Source organism: Leucoraja erinacea, chromosome 40 (genome assembly GCF_028641065.1).
Source record: "Leucoraja erinacea ecotype New England chromosome 40, Leri_hhj_1, whole genome shotgun sequence".
In the NCBI taxonomy this organism is placed as follows: domain Eukaryota; kingdom Metazoa; phylum Chordata; class Chondrichthyes; order Rajiformes; family Rajidae; genus Leucoraja; species Leucoraja erinaceus.
Window position 1 is genome coordinate 5,533,406 of NC_073416.1, and position 27,929 is coordinate 5,561,334.

General features: G+C 44.3%; 1 protein-coding gene across 2 annotated transcripts in view; it reads right to left on the minus strand.

The window, feature by feature from the left end:
• LOC129714732 (receptor tyrosine-protein kinase erbB-4-like) overlaps nt 1–27,929 on the minus strand; it is a 102,864-nt gene that overhangs the window by 46,178 nt on the left and 28,757 nt on the right. For both annotated transcript variants that reach the window (XM_055664531.1, XM_055664530.1), the window contains exons 2-7: nt 18,280–18,431; nt 8,838–9,024; nt 6,000–6,134; nt 3,808–3,873; nt 1,435–1,556; nt 130–271 (exon numbers count right to left, since the gene is read on the minus strand). In XM_055664531.1, the coding sequence (XP_055520506.1) occupies nt 130–271; nt 1,435–1,556; nt 3,808–3,873; nt 6,000–6,134; nt 8,838–9,024; nt 18,280–18,431 (804 nt within the window). The remainder of the gene's footprint in view (nt 1–129; nt 272–1,434; nt 1,557–3,807; nt 3,874–5,999; nt 6,135–8,837; nt 9,025–18,279; nt 18,432–27,929) is intronic.

Genomic DNA, 27,929 nt, shown 5'->3' on the forward strand with positions numbered 1-27,929 from the left:
CCATCAATAGCATATGTTGACCAATGGTTGGTTACACACCACAGATTGTAGTGTGAGCGTTCTGCTGCTGACGATGTAGTTCCCAGAGAATGTAAAGCGCAGAATTCATGGCAAATTAAATGTACTCACCAGGGCAGCTTTTCACGCAGAAAGCTCCATACATGTACTTGGTGTCTGGGTTGCGCTCAAGCTGATAGGACTGCTTGTTATAAATTAACGGTTGTGGACAGACTGGAACACACGCGTTGCTGTCATTGAACCATTTGCACGCCTGTGGGAACAGAACCGTCAATGGGAGAAATTAGAACAGCTCAGGAAATGTCATTTTATACTCTGACGCTTGGGCACACAGCTGGCCCTCACCGCTCTGACTCACTGATGCAGTCTTCACTATCAGTGAGCCCCACTCGCTGTGTGAAGCTCCATTATCTTTTCTCTGCTTCAATCATCATCACATTTTAGTTCTGTTTGCTCTGGACATCAGTCATAAAATCACAGAATGGTTTCAGCACAGGAGTGGGCCATTTGATCTATTGGAACCATATCAAACTCATGCAATCAGGTTTGTCCCACTACCTTGCCCTCTCCACCAATTATTTCCTTTCAGATACATATCCAGCTTACTTTGGCTTGCTACAATTGAACCTGCCTCCAATACCACCCCAGCAGTGCATTCCATGCCCTAACCACTCAATGCATGAAGAAGTTCTTTGTTGTATCACTTTTGGTTCTTTTGCTAATCACATACATTCTATGTCCTCTAGTTCTTGACCTCCCTGCCTATGGGAACTGTTTCTCCCTGTCCACTCTGAGTATATCTTTTGTGAATCCACCTCATTCAGATCCTCACATCCTCTCCTCGTCCAAGGAGAGCAACCCCAGCTTCTCCTGTCTAGCCAGATAACCAAAATCCCTCATCTCCAGAACGATCCCAGTAAATCTCTTCTGCACTTTCTCCAAAGCCTTCACATCTTTCCACTCACAGTTGCTCATTATCATGCTGATCCCACCCAGTGCTTCCATTCCTTCAGTCTTCTTCAGGCATTTGTTCCCTGTCACGCTGAATCTTGGTGCTTATTTAATTCTTTGGGATTCACAATTTCACTCCCTGCTTCAGAAAGCTTTTCTATTGACTGTGAGCATCAGGATTGATCATGCAGAAACATCTTAGCAAGACAGGAAAAGTAAAACAAGGTTCATATTTCAAATTGACCTGAAACATTAACTTAGTTTCTCCCGCCACACACACAGTTGACCTATTTCTGCAACTTTTTTTCCAATTTCCAGCATAGCACCTTATTTCCTATCAGAATTCACACAACTAAAACAAATGTATATTTTTTTTATATTGAGCTTGGTGCTTCACAACTGGCTTTGTGCTCTGAATGTGTAGTCGTTGTTATAAAGCTAAAATAAAACCCGCCAAGGACTTACAAAGCAGTTGTTTTCTTTGGGGCCAGAGCACCCACCAGCACACTCGCCGTGGCAACACTTGCTGGGGTTGTGTTGTCCAAAGCATCGGCCATTACACTGAGGAGCACACACTGATTTAGTCACTGTTGGGAAGATAAGGAGAGCAAAGTCAAAATGATTGCAGCTTTTGTGTTCCATCACCCTTTGCCTGAAGGCAGTGATTCCTGCTGGGTTTCCCCAGGACACAGATGTACTTTAGTCGTGCACATAAGAAAACATCTCTCAAAAGCAAGAGCAGGAGAAGGCTATTGAGCTTCTCAAGCCTGCTCTATCAGTTAATACAATCAAGGCTGATCTATCTACCTTCCTTGTTAATTTGCATAACCAAAAATATTCCAATCGCATGAATATTCTAAACAACCAAGTCCTCTGGTGCAGAGAAGGTGAAGGTTGAAGAAAATTATTCTCATTTACATTCTCAATGGGCAGTCCCCTATCCTCAGACTTAAAGCTCTCCATTCCGAGGAACGGCCTATCAACTTCCCCACTGTTAAGCCTCGCTTTTACAACAATCCATTTATTCAGTCAGATCTTTGGTGAAGCAATGAATTAAAAAATAACATCCCTTATCATGTAGGCTGGCAAATCATTCCTTAACACAGAAAGCATACTCAAATCTTGGAACAAAGCTTCAAATCACAACATGAAAATATACTCCAACTTGACACTAATTTATGATTGTCTATAACTAATTGAATGTTACGTTTCTTTAAGGATTTGGCAGTTTTACACATACATCCCCATTCACACTGAGAGATTGTATGTGAATCACTTCAATACAGATGCTTTCAACCCAAGGTTCGCTGTTTGTGTCATCTAGCTAAATGATAACCCGCCAACAACAAATGCTTTCTTGGAAATACCTCCTGTGTGATTGAAACAATATTTTGTTTACAGAACCTCTAGTTAAGCTAGAAGGTTCGTCTGAACAGGGTAACCAAAGGTAGATCCACTACTTTATGGATATGATGAGACTGTCCTCAAGCTAACTTTGTGACAAAAACAGAGAATGTTCAAATTCTTCAACATGTTGGGTAGCATTAATTGGGAGAGAAGAAGAATCAATATTTCAGGTCCAGGACCCATTATAGGAACTGGAAACATGAGAAAACAAGCATGTTTTCAGTTGCAGAGAGGAGTGCAGAGAATAGAGGGAAAGTTTCATATAGGGTGCAGGCCAAAGCTGCAAAGTAACAATTATTTTAAAAATGGCAATTGGACAAATTGATATCAAGATAAATTGATAGATGCTGGTTTAAACTGAAGATAGACACAAAAAGCTGGAGTAACTCAGCGGGACAGGCAACGTCTCTGGAGAGAAGGAATGGGTGACGTTTCGGGTCGAGACCCTTCTTCAGACTGGTTAGGGATAAGAGATATAGATGATGATGTAGAGAGATAAAGAACAATGAATGAAAGATATGCAAAAAAGTAACGATGATAAAGGAAATGGGCCACTGTTAGCTGTTTGTTGGGTGAAAACGAGAATCTAGTGCGATTTGGGTGGGGGAGGGATGGAGAGAGGGAATGCCGGGGCTACCTGAAGTGAGAGAAATCAATATGCATACCACTGGGCTGTAAGCTGCCCAAGTGAAAAATGAGATGCTGTTCCTCCAATTTGCATTTAGCCTCACTCTGACAATGGAGGAGACCATAATTGACTCCGGCACATCCATGAGAAAGGTGTACTGCAGGCCTAAGTTTTACTACAAATTTTTAAGCTCAATATTAAGGCAATAGCCAGCGTGCACTGTTGAGTAATGTATGTTACCATAGAGAAACTATGCAGGCAAAGAGAGGGTGAAACAGTAGAATCCGTGCAGTCTGTCAACATATGGAGCAGGTGCTGCCAATCCCCAGCAATGGGCACATTCACCACTGGGGAGATCTCAGTGCAGAGCAGAAGTGCCCCAACACCAGCCCCCAGCGACAACACCCCCCACACCAAGCACAGGACAATTCATTGCTGCGGCAGCTCCAGCAGAGGACAGGGATCCACACCAGGCTCCCTGCACAGCAGCACTCAACTGAAGCTGATGCCTTTTTTAAAGTACGTGTGTATCTATCTGTCAGTGTTCAGACTGCATAACTAAGAGCATCGTAAGAAATCAGCACCTGACAGGGTCGCCATGTACACAAAGCCAAGTCTTACCGTTACATCTTCTGTGTTTGGCATTCACGCGTGGTTCAGTAACTAATAATGTGTATACTGGCTAGAGTTACTGTATCATAGTCATGCTCTACCTGGACTGCATAGCAGCCTGAATCAATAGACATTTCACTCCTCTGCCCAATTTCTATATCTCACAAACAATCCATTAACAATGTACTTACAGTTCTGACAGTCAGCCTCGCCAGGGCCCCAACAATGTCCTTTACAGGATGCATGGCACTGGGAGCCTGAAAAACAGGAAATACATCTTCATTTAAAATCAAAAACACATACCCCAAAGAGTTAACAGCATTATCGCAAAAACCTGTAAATTGAGGATTTACGATTCCATTCATGAAAAGGCAGCATTTCAGGAGAAACATGGATAGGTGACGTTTCAGGTCGAGACACTTCTTCAGACGGCCTTCTTCATAGAGTCATACAGCATGAATACAGGCCCTTCAGCCCAACGCCCACACCGACCAACATGCCCCAACTACAATAGTCCCACCTGCCTGTGTTTGGCCCACATCCCTCAAAATCTATGCTATTCATGTACTTGTCCAAATACTTTTTAAACATTGTGATATTACCTGCCTCAACTACCTCTTCCAGCAGCTCATTACATATTCCTACCACCTTTAGAGTCATAGAGTGTGGAAACAGGCACTTCAGCCCAACTTGTCCACTCCAGCTAATATGTCCCAGCTACACTAGTCCCACCTGCCTCCGCTTGGCCCATATCCCTCCAAACCTGTCCTATCATGTACCTGTCTAACTGTTTCTTAAAAGTTGGTATAGTACCAGCCTTAACTACCTCATTTGGCAGCTTGTTCCATATACCCACCACCCAGTGTGTGAAAAATGTACCCCTCCGATTCCTATTAAATCTTTTCCCCTTCACCTTGATCCTATGTCCTCTTGTTCTCGATTTCCCTATTCTGGGCAAGAGATTCTGTGCATTCTGCTCTCCTCTTATCAAGGAACAGCTATCGTCAGTTTAAAAAAATAAATCGATCCTATTCCTGAAAAATGCGTATGAGGCACACAAATGATTCCACTCCATAGAAAATAAACGTTAGAGCATGGAAACAGGCCCCTCAGGTTCCTATTACATATTTTCCCCCCTCACCCTAAACCCACGTCCTCTGGTTTTTAATTCCCTTACTCTGGGTAAAAGACTCCTATCTACTCCTCCTACATTTACTCTATCTATTCCTCTCGTAATCTTATGCACCTCTATAACACCACCCCATATCGTCCTGTGCTTCACGGAATAAAGCCCTAGCCTACTCAACCACTCCCTGTAGCTCAGGCCCTCAAGTCCTGGTAACATCCTTGTGGATCTTCTCTGCACCCTTTGCAGCTTAACAACATCTTCCCTTTTACAGGGTGACCAAGACTGAACACGATACTCTAATTGTAGCCTCATGCACATTCAATTTTAGGATCTGCCTTTCTTCTGCAAAGAATGTTACGGTGGGGAGACCATTCCACCCATCATGTCTGTGCTGGTCCGTCTGCCATACCTGATGTTGTTATTAGCTACAACATCTGCAAGTACCAGGTTAATTGGTTGGGATCTGAACCAACAGTAAGCTGAGTCACAGAGGGAAGGAGATGAAGAGGTGGAAAAAACAAAGATAAATAGAGTCAAAAGAAAAAGTCTCAATGACAGATATTTGGCATTTTGAAAAGCTGAGCTTTTCTTTTGATTAAAGATCATTATCTACGTCACAAGTCTGGAATGTGATGGAATATTCTCCACTTGCCTGGATGAGTGCAGCCTCAACTCTCAAGAAACTCAACATCATCAAGGAGAAAACAACCCACTTGATTAGAACCACACTCTCCACCCTAAATAGTAATTGTCTCCACCGTGAAATGCAAAGTGCACTGCCATTACTTGATCAGGCACCTCCCAAAGCTATGAGCCCTACCACCTGGGACCAGGGCAAGAGGTGCATGGGAACACCATCATTTGCAGGTTCCTCTTCAAGCCACATACCATACTTACTAGGAAATATGTTGCTGGTTATTCATCATCTCTGGGTCTAAATTCAAAAATTTAGAACAGCACTGTGAGTGTACCATCACTAGAAGTACTATAATGGTTCAAGAAAGCAGCAGCTCACCACCACCTTCTCAAAAGCAATTAGGGATGGGCAATAAATGCTAATTTAATGCAAAACGCCAGAAATGAAACAAATCAAAGACCAATTAACAAGTATGTTTATAACAACAGGGATACCCAAGTTGTTACCCCTAGCTAATGACGGGTCTTGACCTGAAAAGTCATCCATTCATTCTCTCCAGAGATACTGCCTGTCGCGCTGAGTTACTCCAGTATTTTGTCTCTATCTACTATACTCACAGCCTTTGGCAGCATCCTTTGTCTCATTGAAGTCCATTCTCTCATTTGGGTTTTGCAGGATGTCAGCCCAATCGATGGACTCTGTGTGGCACAGAAACTTGTTGGATTCTAGGTATACACCTCCCACCAGAATCTCTGCAAAGCACATAAAACAAAAAGGAGAGCGTTAATAAAGAAAGGGAACAATGACAATTGGAAGCCTGGGAAGAAGAGAAGGGAGAATTTAATCAAACTTTTGGGACTAATGCAGGGAATTAATGCGTTTTGAATGGAGACTGAACACAAATACAGCCAAATTCCCGTAAACGTTGAGCTCACAATATTGCAACTAGATCACAGTTTGTAAAAACTACAGATGTTCTTTACATTGGAAACATATTCTTGAAATATCTATCATGCCATTTCACTTTAGCCATTAATCTTCCAAATCAAAAACCTTTCTTTACAAATACTCTGAACTTGTGCTAAAACCTCCGGATGGTCCCAGGCAGCCTGATTTTCAGCAGTCTTGCGATATCCTAAAAATTGTGCATCATAAGTAAAGGGTAGCTCAATCCCACAGAGAACAAGAATGGGAGATGCAGGGATCTTAATCATTGTAAACTCACAAACACAACTATTTGATCATTCAACATTACTTTTTTCATCATGTATGTGATGATTCTTTGCTTCAGTCTTTTAATGGGGATCTTTGTAATGATCACACAATATACTGTCAAGTAAATGGTTGTGTCAGTTAACTCTAAACGGGTGTAGGGGGAGGGGTGGAAGCTGAAGTAGAAATAGAGGGATAAAGGCTGTCTGCAATGAGTAGGTAATAGAATTCGATTATAAGCCCCCTTTACGCAATGACTGTAGGCCACCCTGAAGTGAGAGTGCCCACACACAAATGGTATTTGTGAATGCAGATACCAATACCTTGGCCTAGTGATGGTTTTATTCAGCATTCCTCCGCAATATTACCATGATAAGCGTCAGCTTCGTTAACGTGTCACTTATACTGGATGGTGAAGTGAATCGTATTGGTGGACTTAGGAACAACTGGCCAGTTCAAGGCATCTTTAGCATGTGCTCCCTTGATGGGCTGTTGGTATCAATGTCTGGTCTGAATTGAGAGAGTTAATCTCAAATAGGAAATCATTTGTTGCATTACAGACAACTTCTGGCGAGGAAAGGGAGAAGTAGGCATGGTGTATCACCTCAATGTTGCAGGGGGAAATTGTTGGACCCAGTTATGATGCCTTATATGGGCGGAAATCCTGGGGGGGGGGGGGGGGAACGGCTTCCCCCCCCATGCTTTGAGAGGTGGGGGACAGTCCCCCCCATGTTTTGTAATCCAGACTTTATCAGACACTTTCTAAGGGCTGAATCGGCTTAAAATCAAACTGCTGCATCGAGGCGAACGAGGCTCCCGATGTTGAAGCCCCCGCCGGCCGATGAAAAGCCCCGCGAACGGACCAATTCAAACCCCACGATTCGGGGCAGACAAAGCTGCTGTTGCTGGAGTTCGGAGTCGGTTACCAACCACGTCAGCTCCCGATGTTACCGTCCACTGGGCCCACGGCTGAAGCCTCACGTGTGTGCGTGCATGGCCGCCAAGAAATTGTGTCCCCCCCCCCCCCCCCCCCCCCCATGTTTTGATTGTGATTTCCGCGCATGATGCCTTAGCAGTCAAAAACAGTGCAGGTGAAGACAACCACAGTTTCATCATGAGGTGGCCTAGGTGTAAGAGGAAGGGAGGTATCTAGGGGGAGTGCAGAAGGAAGGGAGAATTGGGTGGGGGTATGGTGAGAGCAAATAAAGTGGGGGTGGTTTGAGGAATGTATAGGTGACAAAGTGTGGGTGAAGATGTGGAAGAAGGGGAAGGCGAGGGGAGTGGTGTAAGGGAGAATGGAATAGGGTGAGTTGAGGGATGTGTGTGGGGAATGTGGGGTTGGGGGAGTTTGGTAAGGGGCTATGGGGTGGGAGAGCGTGGGGAGAGGGGTATGGGATATGGATTGGTTGAAGTGTATGGGCTGGGTTTGGGGAACGAGCTGGTAGGAGAAGGGTGGAGCGAGTGTGGGAGGGAGGAATGTTTGAGGAGGAGTATGAGGGGAGTGGGGTGAGGGCAATGTGGAAGGAGTCAGGATGTCTGGGCTGGTGCTGTGTGGCACGACAGACAGCAGCTTTTGCTTTGATTGTTTCCTCAAGCTTGTTGCCTAGTTTGAGGTGAAATTTGGCTCCAGATCTGCTCCTTGGTTGAAAATCTGGTTTGACAGAAACTGCAATTCTCTCACTGACTCATTGCAAAAGTCACAACAAATAAATCTTTTAATTAGACCTGTCATCCAAACCTTCGTCTTTAACAGAGAGCTAGAGGGAAGCACAGAAACACGTACTTGATGCAAAACAAAATAAAAGATGTTTCTTATGGGTTGATTTATGAGGAAGAATGGGGGGCGTCTTCACAAAAACCTCCATTCCCACGCGCAACTTAAGCCTAGTCAACTCAACTCGAGTGGCCTCAATATCTGAGCACAGGCCAAAGGTCCCTGTGAGGCATAAGGCAAGGTCAGGTTCAAAGGTGATGGTTGCAGTGGCGCTCACTGTCCATGTCCATGCTGCCAGGATGTGGCCTCCTAAGCTCTCTAGTGTTCACAAATAAGGTACATTGTTCAGAACAGGATGATAGAGCAAAGGAAACGAAGATGTCAGGGTGCTTGCAAAGTGCCTGAAGGGCATTGTAAGTTTGTGTGGTAGGTCTTTGCCAAACTGCTGATAGGTTCTAGAGCACTAACTACACCTAGGGGGTGGGGGATTTTCTCCAACTCCACGCGCCCTCATATCCAAAGATCATACCTGTCAGGTGTTTAAAACCAAGCTGCTTCAGCCCATGAACTCCATCTTTCCTGTAGTTGAGGATCAACGACAGTGCATACTTGCCATCGTAGAGCGTCGTACCACGGATAATTCGCAGGTTTTCCAGAGGAAGGTATTCAAATTGATTCAGAGCCACAAGCAGGTAACCAGTGACCTCCCGGATTGACTATGGGGTAAAGAAGCCAAGATTAGATCTGCAAGAGGATGTACTGTGCAATGCAATAGGCCAATTGGTTACAAGTTTAGTTACACTATCAGGAACTCAAGATGCAATGCTAGCTTTATACCAACAAATCGCAGGGGACAAACCAACCAGGATGGAAAACAAATATGGTCTCGTACGAGCCTGGATTGTGGTGCTCAGCATATGGGGGACTACTTGAAAAATCAGGGAAAGTTTTCATTTCTTATTACTCCCCTGAGACCCTATCAAACACTCCCTGGGCAGGCTCAACACGGCATAGATATGGTATAAAACTCCTCTATGTTGTTCTGTCAAACACTTCTGGGCAATGACAGCTACAGTTAGACAAAGAGTAAAGAACCCTCTGCAGTGTCCCATCAAATGCTACCAGGCCAGGGACAGTATGGGTTAAACACAGAATAAAGCACCCACTGTCCCATCAAATACTTCTGCAGCAACAGCAAGATTAGGCACAGCATGAAACTCTGTCCACAATAACCCATTACACAATCCTAGGGCAGGGACAGCACAGGTTAGATCCAGATGAAAACTTCCTCTACACTATCCCATGATATAAGCCCGAGACGGGGACAACAAAGGTATAACACAGATTAAATCATGAAATACTATCATAGCCTCACTCCATACTACAGCAAAACTATTGATGTTTTGCGTTCCCTTCTTTACAGTGGAAAATCCAATGTAGTCTTTTCCAGGATTGTGTAATCTCTCCAAGCTACATATACCTGAAACCTCTGTGTTCCTCTAATTCTTAATCGCGGCCTTCCCCTACACTCCCCCACAATTAGCAATCATGCCTTCAGCTTCCGAGGCCCCAAGGTTGAAATGTCCTCCCCAAAGCTCTCTGCCTTCTTCCCTTCTCCCTCTTTTGGCACTCTTTCCAACCCACTATGGACTGTGGGTTGTAAAAGATAACTCCATTATCTTTCCTGTGACTTTTTATAAATTTTTGATTGATAATCAATCACTCCTGGGAAGCACGTTCGGACATAATACTATGTTAGAGGTGTTGTTTATGTCCAATGTTCCTGTCTTTGGAAGAATTGTCCCAATTTTCACCTACATTTTGCTTACTGATACAGAGTTGGTATTAAGTTACGAGAATGCTGTGAAGGAAGGTGGAATTTTTCTTTTTCTATTCAGCGCCCACAAGAAACTGAGAAGAAGTCCCGCTGGCAGCCAAGTCAGCAGAGAGAGGCTTTTAAAATGTTAGCGTGATGTTCTTTGGAAGTCAGCTCCCAGAGGCTGAAGAACAAGTTGTAAACTCACGATGCCCCTGAGCTTCAACCAGTTCAACCTGTGTTGCAATAGGAACACTCTCTGATAGCACTACAACAAATCAGTCTGGCCTTTTATTTCGCTTCCTTGGTAGCAAAGAAGATCAGTCTAAATATTAAGCTGCATGCCAACAGGCCAGTGTGCCACAATGCAACAGGACCTACAGGTACAAGTGACGACTCAGGCTAGTCCATGGCCAGAGGCAACCTCTTTGCCCTCCCATTCCTGAGGGAGCTAAAACTCTGAACAGCTTGTATTGGTGCCTCATGCCTCCATGTTAATCTGGGCAGCTCTACACTTAGGTCCCAAAGTCACAGAAAGAAGAACACCTATGTCCAGTTGACGGCCAAATCCAATGGCCAGCAACCTTGGGTGGTAATCTGATGGTGGTGGGGGGAGGCAGTCATGGGTGAACAGACTTGAGGGTCCAACAAACATTTCTCATGGTCAATGTTAGAGAGCATGCGTATTTTTTATTCTTCTCTCACAGGATGTGGCATCGCCACATTTATTCCCCATCCCTAATTGCCCTTCGGAAGGTGGTGGTGAGCTGCCTTAAAGCACTGCAGTCCTACTGGTGAAGGCGTTCTCACAGTGCAGTTGTGCAGAAAGATTCAGGATTTGAACCCAGAGACAATGAAAGAGCAGCAATATGTTTCAAAGTCAAGATGATCTGAAACGTGGAAGGGAATTCATGCACTCGCTGCCCTTGTCCTTCTTGGTGGGAGAGCTTGCAGATTTGGGAGGTGCCAGCAGAGTATCCTAGGCAAGTAACTGCATTGCATTTTGTAGACGGTACATACTGCAGCCACGTGTGCACCAGTGGTGAAGGATAAGTGTGGTTGATGGGATGCCAATGAAGCAGCTGTATCGTATTGGAAGGTGTTTGCAAGCATTGAATATTCCATCATATTCCAGATTTCCAATTGTAGATGTTGGAAAGACTTTTGAGTCACAAGGAGGTGTGTCACTCACTGTGGGATACTTAGCCTCTGACTGTGGTATACATTTCAATACATTTGGAAATCTGACTTTTAAGAATTCAGGTCACTTCCACTCGTGTTTATACACTGTATACATTCCAACAATTAATTGTCGGAAGCGTGATGACTCTTGTGTACTGTCTCAGTGTAATTTACTATTCCTACAATCCTGTACTTAAGTATGATTGTGCCTATGTATAGTACGAGTTTTACTGAATTGTATGTAAAAAGGCAAAAGGGAATGTGACGATAAAGTACCATTGAACCATCGTGTCTTAATAGCTCTGACCTTGTCAACTGATTAGTCAAAGGAGTGATTGGAATGCTATAGGTAGGCTAGGTTGGGGAGGTGTGATATTAAAGAGAATTTCTATTAAAGCATGTCATTCATTAAGCACCAGGTTGTACACTATTACAGATAAACTTCTGCAACCTGGGGATGGGGAGATAGTGGTCAATGATCGGTGGTGCAGAGATCCATCAGAGAGACAACATTCCCCATCGTAGAACATTTCTGCTAACTCTTCGCTGTCACAGTTCACAAGTGGACATTCTGACATTGCACTTGTGGTGCTTGGGAACCAATGCCTTGGGGAAAAGCGAGACAAATTTTCGTGGAAGAAGTTTTCTTTTCTATGACATGAAAAACCTTCCAGTTTGTCAATCCCGTCAATTGACTTCTTGAGATGGCAAGTGAATTAGTGATGTGCCTCCTGCAACTAATTTTAACAGAGAGGTTGATGTGATGCTGTCCATGGTTTGGGACTTATGGTCACATCTGCACTTTGGCTCACTGAGCATTTTCCATCAATAGAGCACGTGGCCATATTGTCATGGCTGCACAGATTCTGTCAAGTCCTGTGTAGCATCTTCGAGGGAGGTTAAAGTCAGCGACTTCTACTGTGCATATGGTCACAGGTATTTGTTCCCTGCATTGGATGCATCTTACACTTCCTTGCATCGGACAGGGGACTTGTGAAAGTGAAACTGCCTAAGAAGTATGTTGATTTCCAAGGACTTCTAAAAACAATATGCTTTCCGAGAAATATTTGTTCAAGGACATTGGTTGGAAAGTTGAGGGAAAAAATAATTTGGCATTCAGTATCTAGAAGTAGAGGGGCATCTTCCATATCTGTTTGTTTTACTGTATACCCTTTTAAACATCCCCAGCCCCATGCTTCACCATGCATGTCCCGCTGAGTTTCTCCAGCATTTTGTGTCCATCTTCGATTTACTGGATCTGCAGCTCTTTCCTACCCAGGCTTCATCAGGCAGGCCCAGGCAGGCAGTGCCTTACCTGTGGTTTGTGATAAAGATTGCACATTACTCAGCACTCCTTATCATGATGAATGTGGTGACATACCTGCATTTCAAAGAGGAAACCTACCTTTTTCCCACAGTACGTTTAGCTGAAAGAAGAGTTTAGAAAAGACACTTATTTTATATCTTCAATTGGAAAAGAATACTGTTTTAACAAAAGGACTTTGTGCCTTAATGCCTCTCTCTGAATTCTTGAACTTGTTATTGCATTCTCAGGATGTTCCAACATGCTCAGCAGCCAATAATTTCTGAAGGACAATCATTGTTGTTTTGCACATAAATGCAAAAACTTAAATTTGCATTTACAGTCCATTTAGCATTATGAAATGTCCAAAGGCAGATTATCAAACAAAGTTTGACACTCAGCCATGGAAGTAGTTGTTATGACAGGTGACCAAAAGCTTGGCCTAAGAAGTAAAATTTAAGGAACAACTTAAAGGAAGAGAGAGAGGCAGAGAATGTTTAAGGAGGGAGTTCCAGACTTTGAGGCCTAGGGGCTGAGACATAACCGCCAGTGGTGGAGCGATTAAACTCAGGGATGAGCAAGAAGCCAGATATGGAGGAGCAAAGAAATCTCATGGGGTGGAGGAGAAAGGAAATGTTAACACACCATAAAAATTAGCCACAGTAAATCTCATTTTAGCAGGATTGCTTGAGGAAAAATATTGTTTGTTGTTCAAAGTAGGTTCAAGTCCCACTCCAGAGAAAGCATAAACATCTAAACAGTTTCCCCGGTGCAGCACTGAGGCAGCTTTACTGAATATGTTGCCTTTCAGGTGAAATATTAAACTGAGACCAGTTTGCTTTCTCAAGTGGGCATGAAAGATCCCGTGGCACTGTTTAAGAAGAGCGGGGGAACTTGCTCTGGTATTACTTATAATGTCACTTCTAAAGTGTGGATTTTCCACCGAGTGGTATGTGGATTTATAATATCCAATATTGTCCTACAAGCCACTATATTCCCTGAAAGAGATTTTGGGTATGCAGGAACAGATTTACATTTTCCACAGTTTCTAACTAGCTGTGAAGTGCTTGGAACATCCTATATATGCATGTAGGCACGTGGATGTGTGAATGCATTGAAAGGTATATTAATATTTTTGTTGTGCCTGTGTATTTGCTTGTTTTTATGTGTTTATGCACATGCACTTTGATTTATGTCCAAACATGTTGATGTGTATCTAATGTTAGTCATGCACATTGACATACATGTGTTAATGCAGTGTGCATGCACACACATTGATGTGAGCCTGTGCTCTGGGACGTGTACACAAGTTGATGTGTGTGCACTTCACACATGCTGTCCTTGAATGCTCAGTCGCTCTGCTGCCTAGTTTTAAAACAGGGACTGTTTACCTGGATTAAAAAGGGATCATTTATATTTTAAAAAAGCAACATGGTTTTGGATGCAAAACTGCTGTCCTGCTCCAGCAGCCTGACTGGGGTTTCCCACTGCCATGCTCACCACTTGGTAGTGAGTCGGTCGCCCAGTCACGCAGAGGACAAGTAGAGGAGGCCATTCAGCCCTTCCAGCCTATACTATTGGGAAAGGGGGAGATGCAGCGAGACCTGGGTGTCATGGTACACCAGTCATTGAAGGTAGGCATGCAGGTGCAGCAGGCAGTAAAGAAAGCGAATGGTATGTTAGCTTTCATTGCAAAAGGATTTGAGTATAGGAGCAGAGAGGTTCTACTGCAGTTGTACAGGGTCTTGGTGAGACCACACCTGGAGTATTGCGTACAGTTTTGGTCTCCAAATCTGAGGAAGGACATTATTGCCATAGAGGGAGTGCAGAGACGGTTCACCAGACTGATTCCTGGGATGTCAGGACTGTCTTATGAAGAAAGACTGGATAGACTTGGTTTATACTCCTAGACCTTTAGAAGATTGAGAGGGGATCTTATAGAAACTTACAAAATTCCAGGCTAGATGCAGGAAGATTGTTCCCGATGTTAGGGAAGTCCAGGACAAGGGGTCACAGCTTAAGGATAAAGGGGAAATCCTTTAAAACCGAGGAGAAGAACTTTTTTCACGCAGAGAGTGGTGAATCTCTGGAACTCTCTGCCACAGAGGGTAGTTGAGGCCAGTTCATTGGCTATATTTAAGAGGGAGTTAGATGTGGCCCTTGTGGCCAAGGGGATCAGGGGGTATGGAGAGAAGGCAGGTACGGGATACTGAGTTGGATGATCAGCCATGATCATATTGAATGGCGGTGCAGGCTCGAAGGGCCGAATGGCCTACTCCTGCACCTAATTTCTATGTTCTATGTTTCTATGTATACTGTACCAGGACCATTCCCCAATGCTATGTATTACCTCCCCTCTCCCCGCCAAAGGGGGGGGGGGGCTTCAACTACGCAAGCAACAAGCAATTCCTCGGAGGCCCTCGCATCTCCTCCTCACCTCCCCCCTCCCTCAGTATTTGTCACTAGGGAGGGGAAAGGGGTAGAGGGGTGGGGGAAGAAAGGTCCCAGCCTCACATAACCGGCACAGAGTCTGAATAGCTCACATCAGGGCAGGGTGAAGCAAACAAATTCTTACCAGGGGTAGCACAAGGCTCTACCCACCCCCCTCTAGCTTTTCATCCTGGCACGGTGCCGACATTGATCTCGCTGCCGAATACTGTCAACCACGGAAAGATTCGCATGGCCAGCTGGAAGCAGGCCTACCCCGTGATGGGAAACACTCCTCTCGTTCACCTCGAATTAATAAAGAGCGTCTGTGCGCCGCGTGTTTATTTGCCAAAATGGTTTCGTTTTTTGGTGTAAGGTACACGAGCCACAAAATCCTCAGAAAGGGCCTATTTATAGTCGGCAGCTCAGAGAAAGAAAAATATAGCCATTGGAACGTGGAGAGGCGTCAAGGCAGAAGCGCTGCCAAGGCGTATCCGGGAGGGCGGCGAGAGGCCGGCGGTGCAAACTGGCGCTCGCACCACGAGCGCGGGCCCTCGCGTTGGCGCCACATGCACGAGAACAACCCGGATTGTCCGCTCCGCCACGGACGGACGCGTTTAAACCGCGGCCAAATAAAGGTCGACGCCAGCTCTTAAAGGTGGGTCGTCACTCGCGCTGCGGAGGTTCAGTGAGGGCATCCTGAATCAGTCTTCGATTGATGCCAGCTGGAGGTAGGCAAAGTCGATCATAAATCATAGATAGACACAAAGTGCTGGAGTAACTCAGCGGGACAAGCAGCATCTATGGAGAGAAGGAATGGGTGACTTTTCGGGTCGAGACCCTTCCTCAGACTGATGGACATAAATCATGTTCGATCATAAATCAGTCAGGTTTGTGCTCTGCACGAAATGCCACCAGATCGCTGTGGGAGAGTGACGTTGTAGATCCAGTGGGATGGTTCCCCGAGCACCCTGTCAAAGTCATTTGGGCATTTACCTCATTGCCAACACGTTCACAAAAGGAAGAAGGCCCTTGCTTTGGTTGGTCTTTAGAAAGGGCCTCATTCTCACTCCTTTCATGTATGATTGACAATGCATGTTGCCTTCTTGCTGGTTGCACTGGAAAATAAGATGATGCCCATCTCCTTAAAGAAGGTCAGGGAATGAGATACAGGAGTCAAGGTTCATCTTGAACGAGCTGCATGACTGTACGGGATGTTCCCAGAGAAACGCACTGTGACAAATATTAACTGCTGCTGGCAAACCATCAACACAGTTAAAATACACATGTTGATCTACCCAAAAGCCACCAGTAATCCAGAGTTATCTGCAACACAGTTTGGCATATATGTACTGGCATTGGGACTAACCTACTGGTCACACAGCATGTATTGGGTATTAGGCACTGAGGAAGACCCTCTCTGTTCAGTTGTAGTCTCCTCAAGCTGCCCTTGAGGATACAACAGGAACAAAACCCTCACCCCCTCCTCCTGCTGAAGACTCTCCCTTCACATGAAAAGTGTACAGAGGGATGTACTCTAGTTCACCTCCAATAGCTGAATCAATCAGTGGACCGTTCCTACCGAGAGACGTCAAGTGCTGCTGGAAGACCACCAGCGAAAAAGGCTCCTGTGGTCTGTCCAGTACCTGCTGCTCTTGTAGCCGAAATAATTGTCTATGATTACAGGTTCCAGGAGTATGTGCTGCAAGGAACCCCCTACAAAAAACAGTGCTACTGAATCATTGTGTAAGATCACTGCTGATCTTTAACTCAGCACTATTTTATTGCACTAGCTCCATATTCCCCAATTCTACTCCACCATTCAAAAATGATAATTGATTTCCTTAATGTCTAAAAACCTACCAATATCTGTCTGCAAGCATCGCAGTGACTGAGCATCTACAGCCAATTTGGGTAAAGTATTCCAAACATATACTCGCCTTTGGGTGAAGAAATTACTTTTCTTCTCACTTTGAGACTGTGACCTCTGGTTCTAGCTGCCCCAGTCGGGGGAAACATCATGGAACATAGTAAAACACAGGAACAGACCTTTCGGCCCACCATATTGGCACCAATCATGATGACAAATGATGCCATCCCACAAATTGATCTGGTGGACTTTCACAGCACACCCTCTATCATAAATAGAAGCATTCCTTAGCTCAGACCAAACCTGTATTCTAGATACAGCCTCGCATCTGTGTATTTGGAGCAACACATCACTACACTTGCACTCAAATTGCCCTGTTGTGAAGCCGACATACTGTTTGCCTTCCTGACATCTAACTACATCTGCTAGTGGGGAAAGGCGACTAAACTTCCTTTACACACAACTATTACAATTTCTCTCTTTGCACACATCTATAAAAATATTTAGTTTTGCAATAGAAATGCACCACTTGAGAGAGGATGCTCTTCCCCGGGATGAGAAAAACTTTAACGCAATCCTGCTGTCATCAGGTTGCTATGGAGATTAATGGCAGCAGTTAAACACTTAGAAGGTGGCTGCAATGTTGTTCAATAAGACCTATCCTAGCCACTTGCCACTATTTCACTATGCTCACACTACTCTGTTGTATCCACCCTTGCATCCTGCTCCATTACTGCCACCGACTCCTTCACCTCGCCCACAATGGCAGGAAAACTGGTGTTAGGCCCTCCAAAAGAAAAGATCTCTCCACATTGTCTGAAATCAGCTGCAGGTGGGAAAATACATCAAAAACTGCCTCCACATGCAAAGCAGCATGTGGCCAGTGCATATTTTAGGAGATGCTGTTTCTAAACTCATAAACAACAACATCTTGCATTTATGTGGCACCTTTAATGAACCATAGTATCTCAAGGAGATTCACAAGAGCATTATTGATAGCATTTTGACACTAGTAGTTTAGGGCAGATAGTCAAAATCTTTGCCACTGAGATAAATTTTAAGCATCATTTTAAAGAAAGAGGGAAATGGATTTTATGCAGAGAATCCCAGAGGTTAAGGCTTTGGTGTCTGAAGATATGGCCCACCAATGGTGGAGGGACAAGCAAAAGGTCAGAACTAAAGAGCTGACAGAAATCTCGTAGCATTGCAGGGCTTGGAAAAGGGCAACACTATGAGAGCAATGATAAAGAACTTAAAATGGAGGTATTGTAGAGTGAGATGTTGCAAGTTAAGACCGTGACAGCAGGATCTTTGAAAGAGCGCAAACCGAGATGAAGTACCAAGTGAGCTATCTTTTTACTCTTTGTCCTTACCTTGAGGAAGGTGAGGTTTCGATTGGCAAAAATGTTAGTGATTTCCAAGTTTCCCATCACTATCTCACAGTCGGTGTACATCTTCAGCAGCTGCTGGTATTGCTGTTCTTGGCCAGAGAGTGAACTCAGCTTGTTTTCCGTGCCTGCACACACTGGACAAAACATAAACACATTTCTTTAGCAAAGAGGAGTTTCACCTCGCTCATCAGTTAATAAGCTGCTCAATATGGCCATTTTGTTTTAAAATAAAGCCTCCCATTGCTTATTTTTCCTCCTCTCTAACCCATCTTAATGCTGCCTAAAGGCACCAGATGTTCTGAACCGGCTATACAAAACTGTTCACTGTGAATGGTATAAAATTAACAGCAAAAAATACAAAAATAAAAACATTCCAAAAGCCACCTTGGAAAAATTGTTTTTTTCTTTTTTTTGCACCAATAAAACGCCATGCTGTAATGAACATTTAAAAAAAAGCAGAAACTACATATCATTCACTCTGCTTTATAAGAGCACCAAAAATGTCTTTTAAAATACGCCCATGGAATATCACAAAATCTTACTTGGTTGTGGGATGCACTGGTGACCTGCTAAAAGGTGCTAAATTAAAAAAATAATAATTTATCTTGGAATATGTATTAGTGGTTCCGATGACCAATGTATTGGAACCAAAAACTAATACATCCCTTGACTGAAGTTTTGCCAATATGTAATTTTGGCCAACAACAATGTGTTACTCCAGCTTTTTGTGTCTATCTTCAGAAGAAATAATACCACGCTACAGTCTGCTTGAAAATACTGTAAACATCAATCAAGATAAAGACTGAAGAAAATTGGCCAACCTGCACACATGTCCCAATAGTGGTTACTGAAAAACAGAAACAGGAGATAGCAGGCCCAGCCCACCTCCCCCTCCGGACACCAAGTCATGCTCGTCCTTTGTCCAACTTCTACAGCCGTGTCCAGCAGGGTGGTGGGCTTGGGATAGTTTTCTTAGATGGATGACAGCCAGTGGTTTCCAAAGCACCTCATCTGCTTTGAAACATTTATCATAGGGGTGGAGGAAAAGTAGGAAATACTTAAATTAAAAGGCTGTCACAAATCTACCTGAAAAATCAGCAACTAGAATGAACCTGCCTCTTGGCACGAAGCACCTCTTATACCTATAAAGAAACAATCAAACTGTGTGTTGGGCTATGAATCGTGTCTCCATACATACATGCAAAAGACCAAATACTGACAGCCCGAGTGCCTTAGCTTTTTTTGCAAATTCCCTGAAGAGAATTAGAGGCAATTAAATATCGGAGTAACTCCCAGAGCAGACAGGATGCAGCATGGAATCCTTTTGATCAACATGTTTCAGAAACCATTAAAACTTTTGAGCTGAATTTGAATATTGGAAGTGTGCAGGAATTACCCTGATTTTTGAAAGCTGTTCAAAGCAAAATTGTAATGCCAAATAGCTGCTCCGAGATAAGGGATTTGTGTCAATTATGGGGCACGGGTGCAGAGGAAAAGTCAAAATTATGAAGGGTCAAGACAGAGTGGAGAAAATAAAAAGTTGCCATTTGGCAGAAGGGTAGAGTTGGATATCATTACTTGAAAGGGCAGTTGAAGCAGATTACCTTCCAAAATGAAACTGGGTAGATACTTAAGGGAGAACGGAATGTTACAAGGGAAAGAGTTGGAGAATGAGACTGACTTGCCGACATGCAGTGCAGTCATTGGGCAAAAATAGCTTCTTCCTGCGCTATCCCTCAACTCCCTGGTCAATTCGTCCCTCCCTACCCAAACCACCCCCTCCCCTGGTACTTTCCCCTGCAACCGCAGAAAATGCTACACCTGTCGCTTTACCTCCCCCCTCGACTCCATCCAAGGACCCAGTCAGTCTTTCCAGGTGAGGCAGAGGTTCACCTGCACCTCCTCCAACCTCATCTACTGCATCCACTGTTCCAGGAGTCAACTTCTCTACATCGGCGAGACCAAGCGCAGGCTCGGCGATCGCTTCGCCCAACACTCCGCTCAGTTCGTACTAACCAACCTGATCTCCCGGTTGCTCAGCACTTCAACTCCCCGTCCTATTCCCAATCTTACCTTCCTGTCCTGGGCATCCTCCATTGCCAGAGTGAGGCCCAGTGCAAATTGGAGGAACAGCACCTCATATTTCGCTTGGGTAGTTTACACCCCAGCGGTATGAACATTGACTTCTCTAATTTTAGATAGTCCTTGCTTTCTCCCTCCTTCCCCTCCCCCTTCCCAGCTCTCCCACAAAGCATACTGTCTCCGCCTCTTCCTTTCTTTTTCCTGCCCCCCGACATCAGTCTGAAGAAGGGTCTCGACCCGAAACGTCGCCTATTCCTTCTCTCCATAGATGCTGCCTCACCCGCTGAGTTTCTCCAGCATTTTTTGTCTTCCTGTGCTATGTATTTTGAGGAAGGAGGAAGGAGTATGTGCTGAGTGGCAACAAAATTCTTTGCTTTGGACTGTGAGCAGAGAACTAGAGGCATAAAATGAAGCCTATCTCCACTAATACCTGGACTTGTATCAGCGATTGTTGGAAGTTCAATGTCCAGATAATACACATGAGGAAGGATTGATAAAAATTCAGTGCAATTGTTTTCTTTATTCAGACACAGGATGTGGGCGTAGCTAGGCCAGCATTTATTGTCCATCCTTAATTGCCCAGAGAGCTTTGGAAGCTGAGTCATTAAGTATATTCAAGGCCAAGTTTAATACATTTATGACCCACTGAGGAGTCAAAGGTTATGGGGACCAAACATGCATGAAGCCAAGGCCAGGATCAAATCAGCCATGAAAATATCGAATGGTAGAGCAGGCTTAAAGTTGAATGATGTAGGTTTCTTTCCCTAAATAAAATACAAAATTAGGAAAGGGATACGCAGAGTAGATAGTAATTTTTTTTCCTATCGTGCGGGTATCCTAGACAAGAGAGTATAGATTTGTCGGAGATGTAGAAGGTGCGAGGAGAATTGAGAGGGAATTGTTTCACACGAAGGGCAGTTGGAATCTGGAACACACTGCCTGAGGAGATGGTGTTGGCTGAAACTCTCGCAATATCTAGACAAGCCTTGGCATAGAGGGATACAGATCTAATATGGATAAGTGGGATCAGTGTAAGTCTTGGGCAGCATGGTCATGGTGGGCTGAAGGGCTGGTTTCTGTGCTGTGTGGCTGACTAAAAATCACATTAATTAACCAATGACATTTTTCATAGCAATTCAGTAGTTCTGTGGTCACCTTTACTGATACCAGTTTTGTAATTCTAGATTTTTAATTCTGGATTTCAGTGGCTCAGCTGGTGTGGTGGGTTTCAAACTTCTCTGTCTGCAAGTTTAATCCAGGCCTCTGGACACCTGCTCCAGGCCGCTACATCATTGTTCCACTATTACAAAGTTTTTATTTCTGCTAAGAGATGCAATAAAGTTGAGCTAATTGGAGAGTAAAATGCTGCCAGTGAGGAATCTATCTTCCTGCAATGTACCAGGGAACACATTTAAAAGAAAAGCCCTGTGAAGCAGTGCAGAATTGTGCCAAAATTGTGAAAGCGCTGTTTACCAATATCCAAATTCCTCTTTCAGCCAAAGCACTTGGTCAGTTATGTGAAAATTACTTTCTCTGGGCAGTTCCATTAAGCAAGCAAATTCAGGCCTGCACCTTCACTTCCTGCTAAGCAGCAAGAGTGTGGCACCGACAGTCCCTGTGGATGAGTCACACTGTTCCACCTACACCACTCACGCCAATGTCTGGCAGAACGGGAAGTGACTGCTAATAAAAGGTGATGGCTTATTTTCTATTTGATATTCAATAGTAAAGATCACCAGCCTTCTGTACTTCTTATGCATTAAGCTAAAGTCTCTGGAGACTAAATTATAAATAAAAAGTGTATTTCCAATATTCATCCCTTCCTATGCTGAAAATAGTGATTCTGTGGAGTTACATTTCTTCAGGACAAACTAACAATCTGGGGATTGCTTCCTTTCAAGTTCAAATGGTGTGCCCACCACTTGGGAGGGAAACCTGCAGGTGAGGATGTATCCATGTGTCTGAACCCCTTGCTCATTTTAGTGGATATAGGTTTGGGAGGTGTTATCTAAGTGGCCTCGGTGAGGAAGTACAGGGCATCTTATAGATGGTACACATTGCCGCCATGACGTGCCAGTGGTGGAGAGAATAAATGTTTAGGGCAGTGGATGAGGTGCCAGTCAAATGTCAGGTCCTGTTGGAGCTGTGCTCATCTATGCAACTGGAAAGTATATCATCACACTCTTTACTTGTGCTTTTTAGGCGGTAGAAAGACTTTGGGGTGTCAGAAAGAGAGTCACTTACTGCAGGATACCTCGCGTCTTGTAGCCACAGTATTCATGTGGTCTGTCAGTTGAGTTTCTGGTCAGTACGGACCCTGGGGTGTTGATGATAGGGGACTTGTCGATGATAAAGCAAATGAATGTCAGGGGGAACTAGTCCAAAGCTCAAGCTGTTTTTTTAAGTCCTCTTTGGTCAGCTGCACAGAAGCTAGTTATGCAGCCTCAGCCCCACCCCCACCCAATGCTAGCCAAGATTGGTTCACTCACCACAGACCAACAATCAAACCTCATAAATGAGTAAGGTACTCCAAGACGTTCACCCTAATATTTCTAACTGCCAATAATCTAAAAAAAATAGCTCTCCCTCACTTCCACCTGCCACCCCCTCGTTCTTCTTTACAACCGCAAACGGCACAATTTTCTGGGTTACTGAGATTAGAGTGGTAAATTGAACATATGCCTATAAATCACATCTGCCCAGGGCATGTGAAAAATTAGGCCCCACAATCTGATATTCTTGATCAGAATAGCACCATGAGGTGCCAGTAAAGTTGGAAACGGTGAGAACGATGCTGCACATTATAAAGGAGGCATACAGTATCACCATCCAAGTTTCGGTAGCATACAGATTACAGTGGCTTCCTTGTTCCAAATTTCTACTGAGCACAGCCTTCAGGAATGGTGGACACAGCCCCTGTGGTCTTCTGTAGTGGATGAGGCCTGTACTTGGCAGCTCGGGTGTTCAGCTGGGGGTGGGGAAAGGAACCAATGTTTACAAGGTCTGGTTCGGCAAGTCTTGAATATTTCCTTTGTTTCCATGGTGTTTGCAGGTCCTTCTGGCTGCTTTTCCAACTTATTTACAGTAATATCTGATGTCATTGGCACAAACTCTTAGACTGGAGAAATGACTCCCATGACTGCAGAAACTGGCTGTGCCAACACAAACCCTTTTTTTCCCCCTCTGTGCTCTGCAGACAACAGTCAGGCCACACTGTGCAGAATGACAGCAACTTTGTGCGTTTGAGACTAACAAGGGTCAAAACTCAGACCTGGGGCCTGCATGTGTAAACAGCCAGCTGAGCGCTTGCATTTGTATAGCACCTTTCACATCAAGAACATTCCATAATGTTTTTCAGCCAATGAGCACTACTAAGCTGACGTCACTGTTGTAATATTGGAAACCTGGCAGCCTAAATTGCACACAGCAAGATCCCACACACTGCATTCTGATCCTGACTGGACAATGATTTTCTTGTGATGTTGATTAAAACATAAATATTGGCTGCCAGACCTGGCAAAATTCCTCTGTTCTTCCCTGAAATAGTGTCATGAGTTCATTCACATCTGCCTGAAGGACAGACAGGGATCCAATACCTACTGCACGGCAGCATTCCCTCAGTACTGCCCCTCCCACAGCACGGTGCTCCCTCAGTAACGCCCCCCTCTCAGTGCGGCGCGCCCTGACTTCCACTCCCACAGTGCGACCCTCCCTCAGTACTGCCCCTCTAACGGTGTGACACTCCCTCAGCTCCCACCTCCCGCGGCACAGCATAGGAACATTGATTTTGGTGGAGTGGGATTTGAATTCACAATCTTCTGATTCAGAGACCACTCAGCACAGTTCATCGTCATGAATATACTTGATGTGTGGATATATGTTATCAACAGTTGGAGAAGAAGAGTTAATACCATTGCAAAGCCTCACTGGACAATCTCCAGACATACAAATTTAACAGTGCGAGTTATTGGAATAACAAATACATTTCTAGCCTCTGTTATGGGAGTTGATTCTAATAAAATGTTTCAAATCCAAGAGGGGATGGGAAGCTGTTGCCCCGGCTGGAAAGCTTAAAGCTCAGGTATTGAGAAAATGGAGGCATCCATTTAGGACTAAGATAAGAAATATCTTCTCTGAGTAGTGTGTGAATCTTCCCTCCCCCTCCCCTGTGGTTGCTGACTGCTTGCACTGGGAATCAAGGGCTAATGGGTTTGGCTCGGGAGTTGGACATGGCAAAGGATCAGCTGCTACAGTATCTGTGTAAATGAGGGAGCAGGCTTGAATAGCCAAATGACCTCTTCATGCTCTGGTTTCTTAAGGTCGAAAAGCATTGAGGCTGACATCAAGATCAACATTGCTGAGATCACCCAGCACAATAACAAGCCAGTGAATCTCAGACTTTCCTGGTCCAGGTGACTCAGCAGTAATCATTTCAGTGCCTTCACCCCAGGAAGTTTCCAAGCCTGTTTCCAAGTCCAGATGCAAGTATGAGGTAGCTGGATTAGAAAGCACAAGGTGAAGGATTCACACCGCAACTGTCACTATTCTTCAGTGGCCATCTGACTCTCTCGTGCCAAACTGCAGTCTGCGGTGCAGGATCTCTCTTCCGCTATTCTAGCCTCACCGCCCTTTCATTGGTGACTGGGCTACAGGTCCTAAACCATTGGTGGAAACCCAACTTAACATAGGTTCAGGACAGTCTGAAGCCATGTTATAATAGCACGAGCCAAAACGGTCCCCAGGTCAGCAGTAACTCAGGTACCCTATCTCAGTCCATCACCAAACTGCACATGCTGGCACAAGCTTGCATACACACAGATGCACACACACTTCTGCTCACACTTGCACACATTTTCAGTCAGCATTAAAATGCAAAGCTTCCATTGTGGATTTTTTTACGGAAAAGCAAACCTGTATTTTTTTGTTTTCTTTTCCACTGGCAAACACCCTTTGAAAAGGTTTTTATAAAGGTTTAACTGTAAGTAGCATTGGAATGTATGTTGATGTAACCCTAACAACAAGGTAGATTGTTTTCCCAAGCCACTGTCACGAGTTGTTTATCCAGTTTCAAACCACACTGGTTGGCGAGTCAATAAATAGTTCATCAGTGGCTAATGGTGCAAATAAACTGCCGTGGAGAAAAATATGCAGCAACTGTAATGGTCAGAACACCAGGTGGTGTAGAGCAACTCTTCACAGTCAAGTTCTATTGCCTGTGAGTAGTCAAACAGCTCCGAGTACGCAGGTTCGATCCTGACATCCACTGCTGCCTGTGTGACCATGTGGATTTCCTCTGGTGCTTTACCCCCAACTCCCAATGACATTCAGGTTAAATAGCCACTGTAAATTGCCCCTAGTATGTAGAATATGGGGGGAATTCATGGAAATATGGGGAAGATTTTTTTTTATGGGATTTGGGGGAAACAGCTACTCGACATTTGGCACAGATTAGTCTTTTGACACCTTTTACCATCCCTTCCCTGTCTGATGTTTCTTTCTCTCAACTCTTTCAACTCTCTCAACGTCTCTGACACACACAGTGAAGAGTATGGCACTGCAGCTACCGACAGCCCTTTGATTCCACATTCTTCACGTTCGAGTGTGGACAGGGTTCCAACATGTGTCCCTTCCCTCAACATCCAACTCCAAACAGTATCCCTGCTTTGAAGTGTAGAGAAAGCAAGTTCATATTCTGGAATGCCAGTTCTACTGGTGCAACAGGTAAAGGGTCTCCGGAAGACAGGGAAGGTTCAGAGTTTGATCCTCATGGTGAGATGCAGCAAATCCTATCCATTATCCCAGAGCTACCCATGCAATTGTGGCAGTGTTTGGACAGGAGAAGAAAATTGGGAAAAAGGGAACGCTTATATATCCAACAGCAAAATAGACGCTGAGAACAGGCAGGCAAACCTGCATGTCACAACTTCAACTGTTGATTAAGGGATCAAAATAGACCCTAAGACACTTGTGAGGGGAACTCCTCTACTCTTTAAAATAAAGGCACGGGATTTGACAAGCACTGAGATCAGTCCTTTCCACTTGTGATCGCTGTTTCCCAACAAATGCATTCCCTGAGTAAGTCATAGTGAAGATGGAAACTTTAAATAATATCTTTGATGGTAGGGTTGTTCACATGCATGTACTCTGAGAGAAAAACATCATGAAGGGTAGGTGAATAATAAACCACACAGCATATCATTGTGAAATTGTTGCAACGTTCACAGTTTAACAGGTGACATCCCACAGCCAGCTAGGTGGCGTGGAAGCTTTCGATGAAGACTTCTTTTCTATTAAATGGACAATAGCAAATGCAAATTAACGAACTGGAGATACAGAAAATTGGAAACAGAAAATTTGGGAACACTCACTGGGTTAGGTCGTGTCCGTCAAAAGAGTAACAGAGTTAATGTTTCGGATCTAAGCCCCTTCATCAGAATTCTGACAAAGAGTCTTTGACTTGCAACATTAACCCGGTTTCTCTTCCGATGGCTGCTGCCCAATCCACCGAGTATTCCCAGCATTTACCGCTTTTATACTCCAGATGGGAACGCTTATATATCCAACAGCAAAATAGACGCTGAGAACAGGCAGGCAAACCTGCATGTCACAACTTCAACTGTTGATTAAGGGATCAAAATAGACCCTAAGACACTTGTGAGGGGAACTCCTCTACTCTTTAAAATAAAGGCACGGGATTTGCTACAAGCAGCTGAGAGCAGGTAGGGGTTCAACTTAAGATCCTATCCAAAGGACATAAAGCATTCCCTGGTATCAACACTGGGATTATGCAAACTTTATGCATATATCTTTGAATTGGTCTGGGTTCATTCACATCCCTCAATGCTCTCAAGCAACTACAATCAATCGTCTTGAACCACAAATATTCCCACTGCACCATCCATCTCCTTGCTTTGCCGTTTACAAAGCCTTCCACATTTGGAAAACTCTTTCACCATCCCTTATTATTGTGTTTTCTGTAAATTCTTTACGAGTTAAATGTGGTAATATCTTCAGCTCCTCATTGTATTCCATTCATCTCTTTCCTATCTGCTGCACCACTCTCAGTTGACAGGCAGAATAACCCCATGTGTAAGTCCAACCTGGTATGTAACTTCCTGTTTACAGCACTGGCTCTACAAAACCCTCCAAATTCACTCGAAAGATAAACAAATCAACAATCACTGCCCTCTTCCAAGGCAACATCCTCAGCATTGAGGTCCTAGTTACTCTCAGTCAATTGCATTGGGCTGGCCATTTCATTTGCCTGCCCAATACCAAACTCCAGACACTGAAACTCTCTTCCAAGCTCTGTTGTGGGAGGAGATTTTCAGGTGGACAGAAGAAAAGAATCATGGTTATGCTTGAAGAAATGCAACATCCTCACTGACTCCTCTGGCCACAACCACACAAAGTGGAGAAGGAACATTCAGGATGGTATTGAGAACCTTAATACCATGGATCAAAGCACGGAGAAGTCCTGTCTAAGCGGTGAAAGGAGTGCACTACCTCACAAACCACCTACCTACCCCAGCAGCCATCTCCAATTCCCA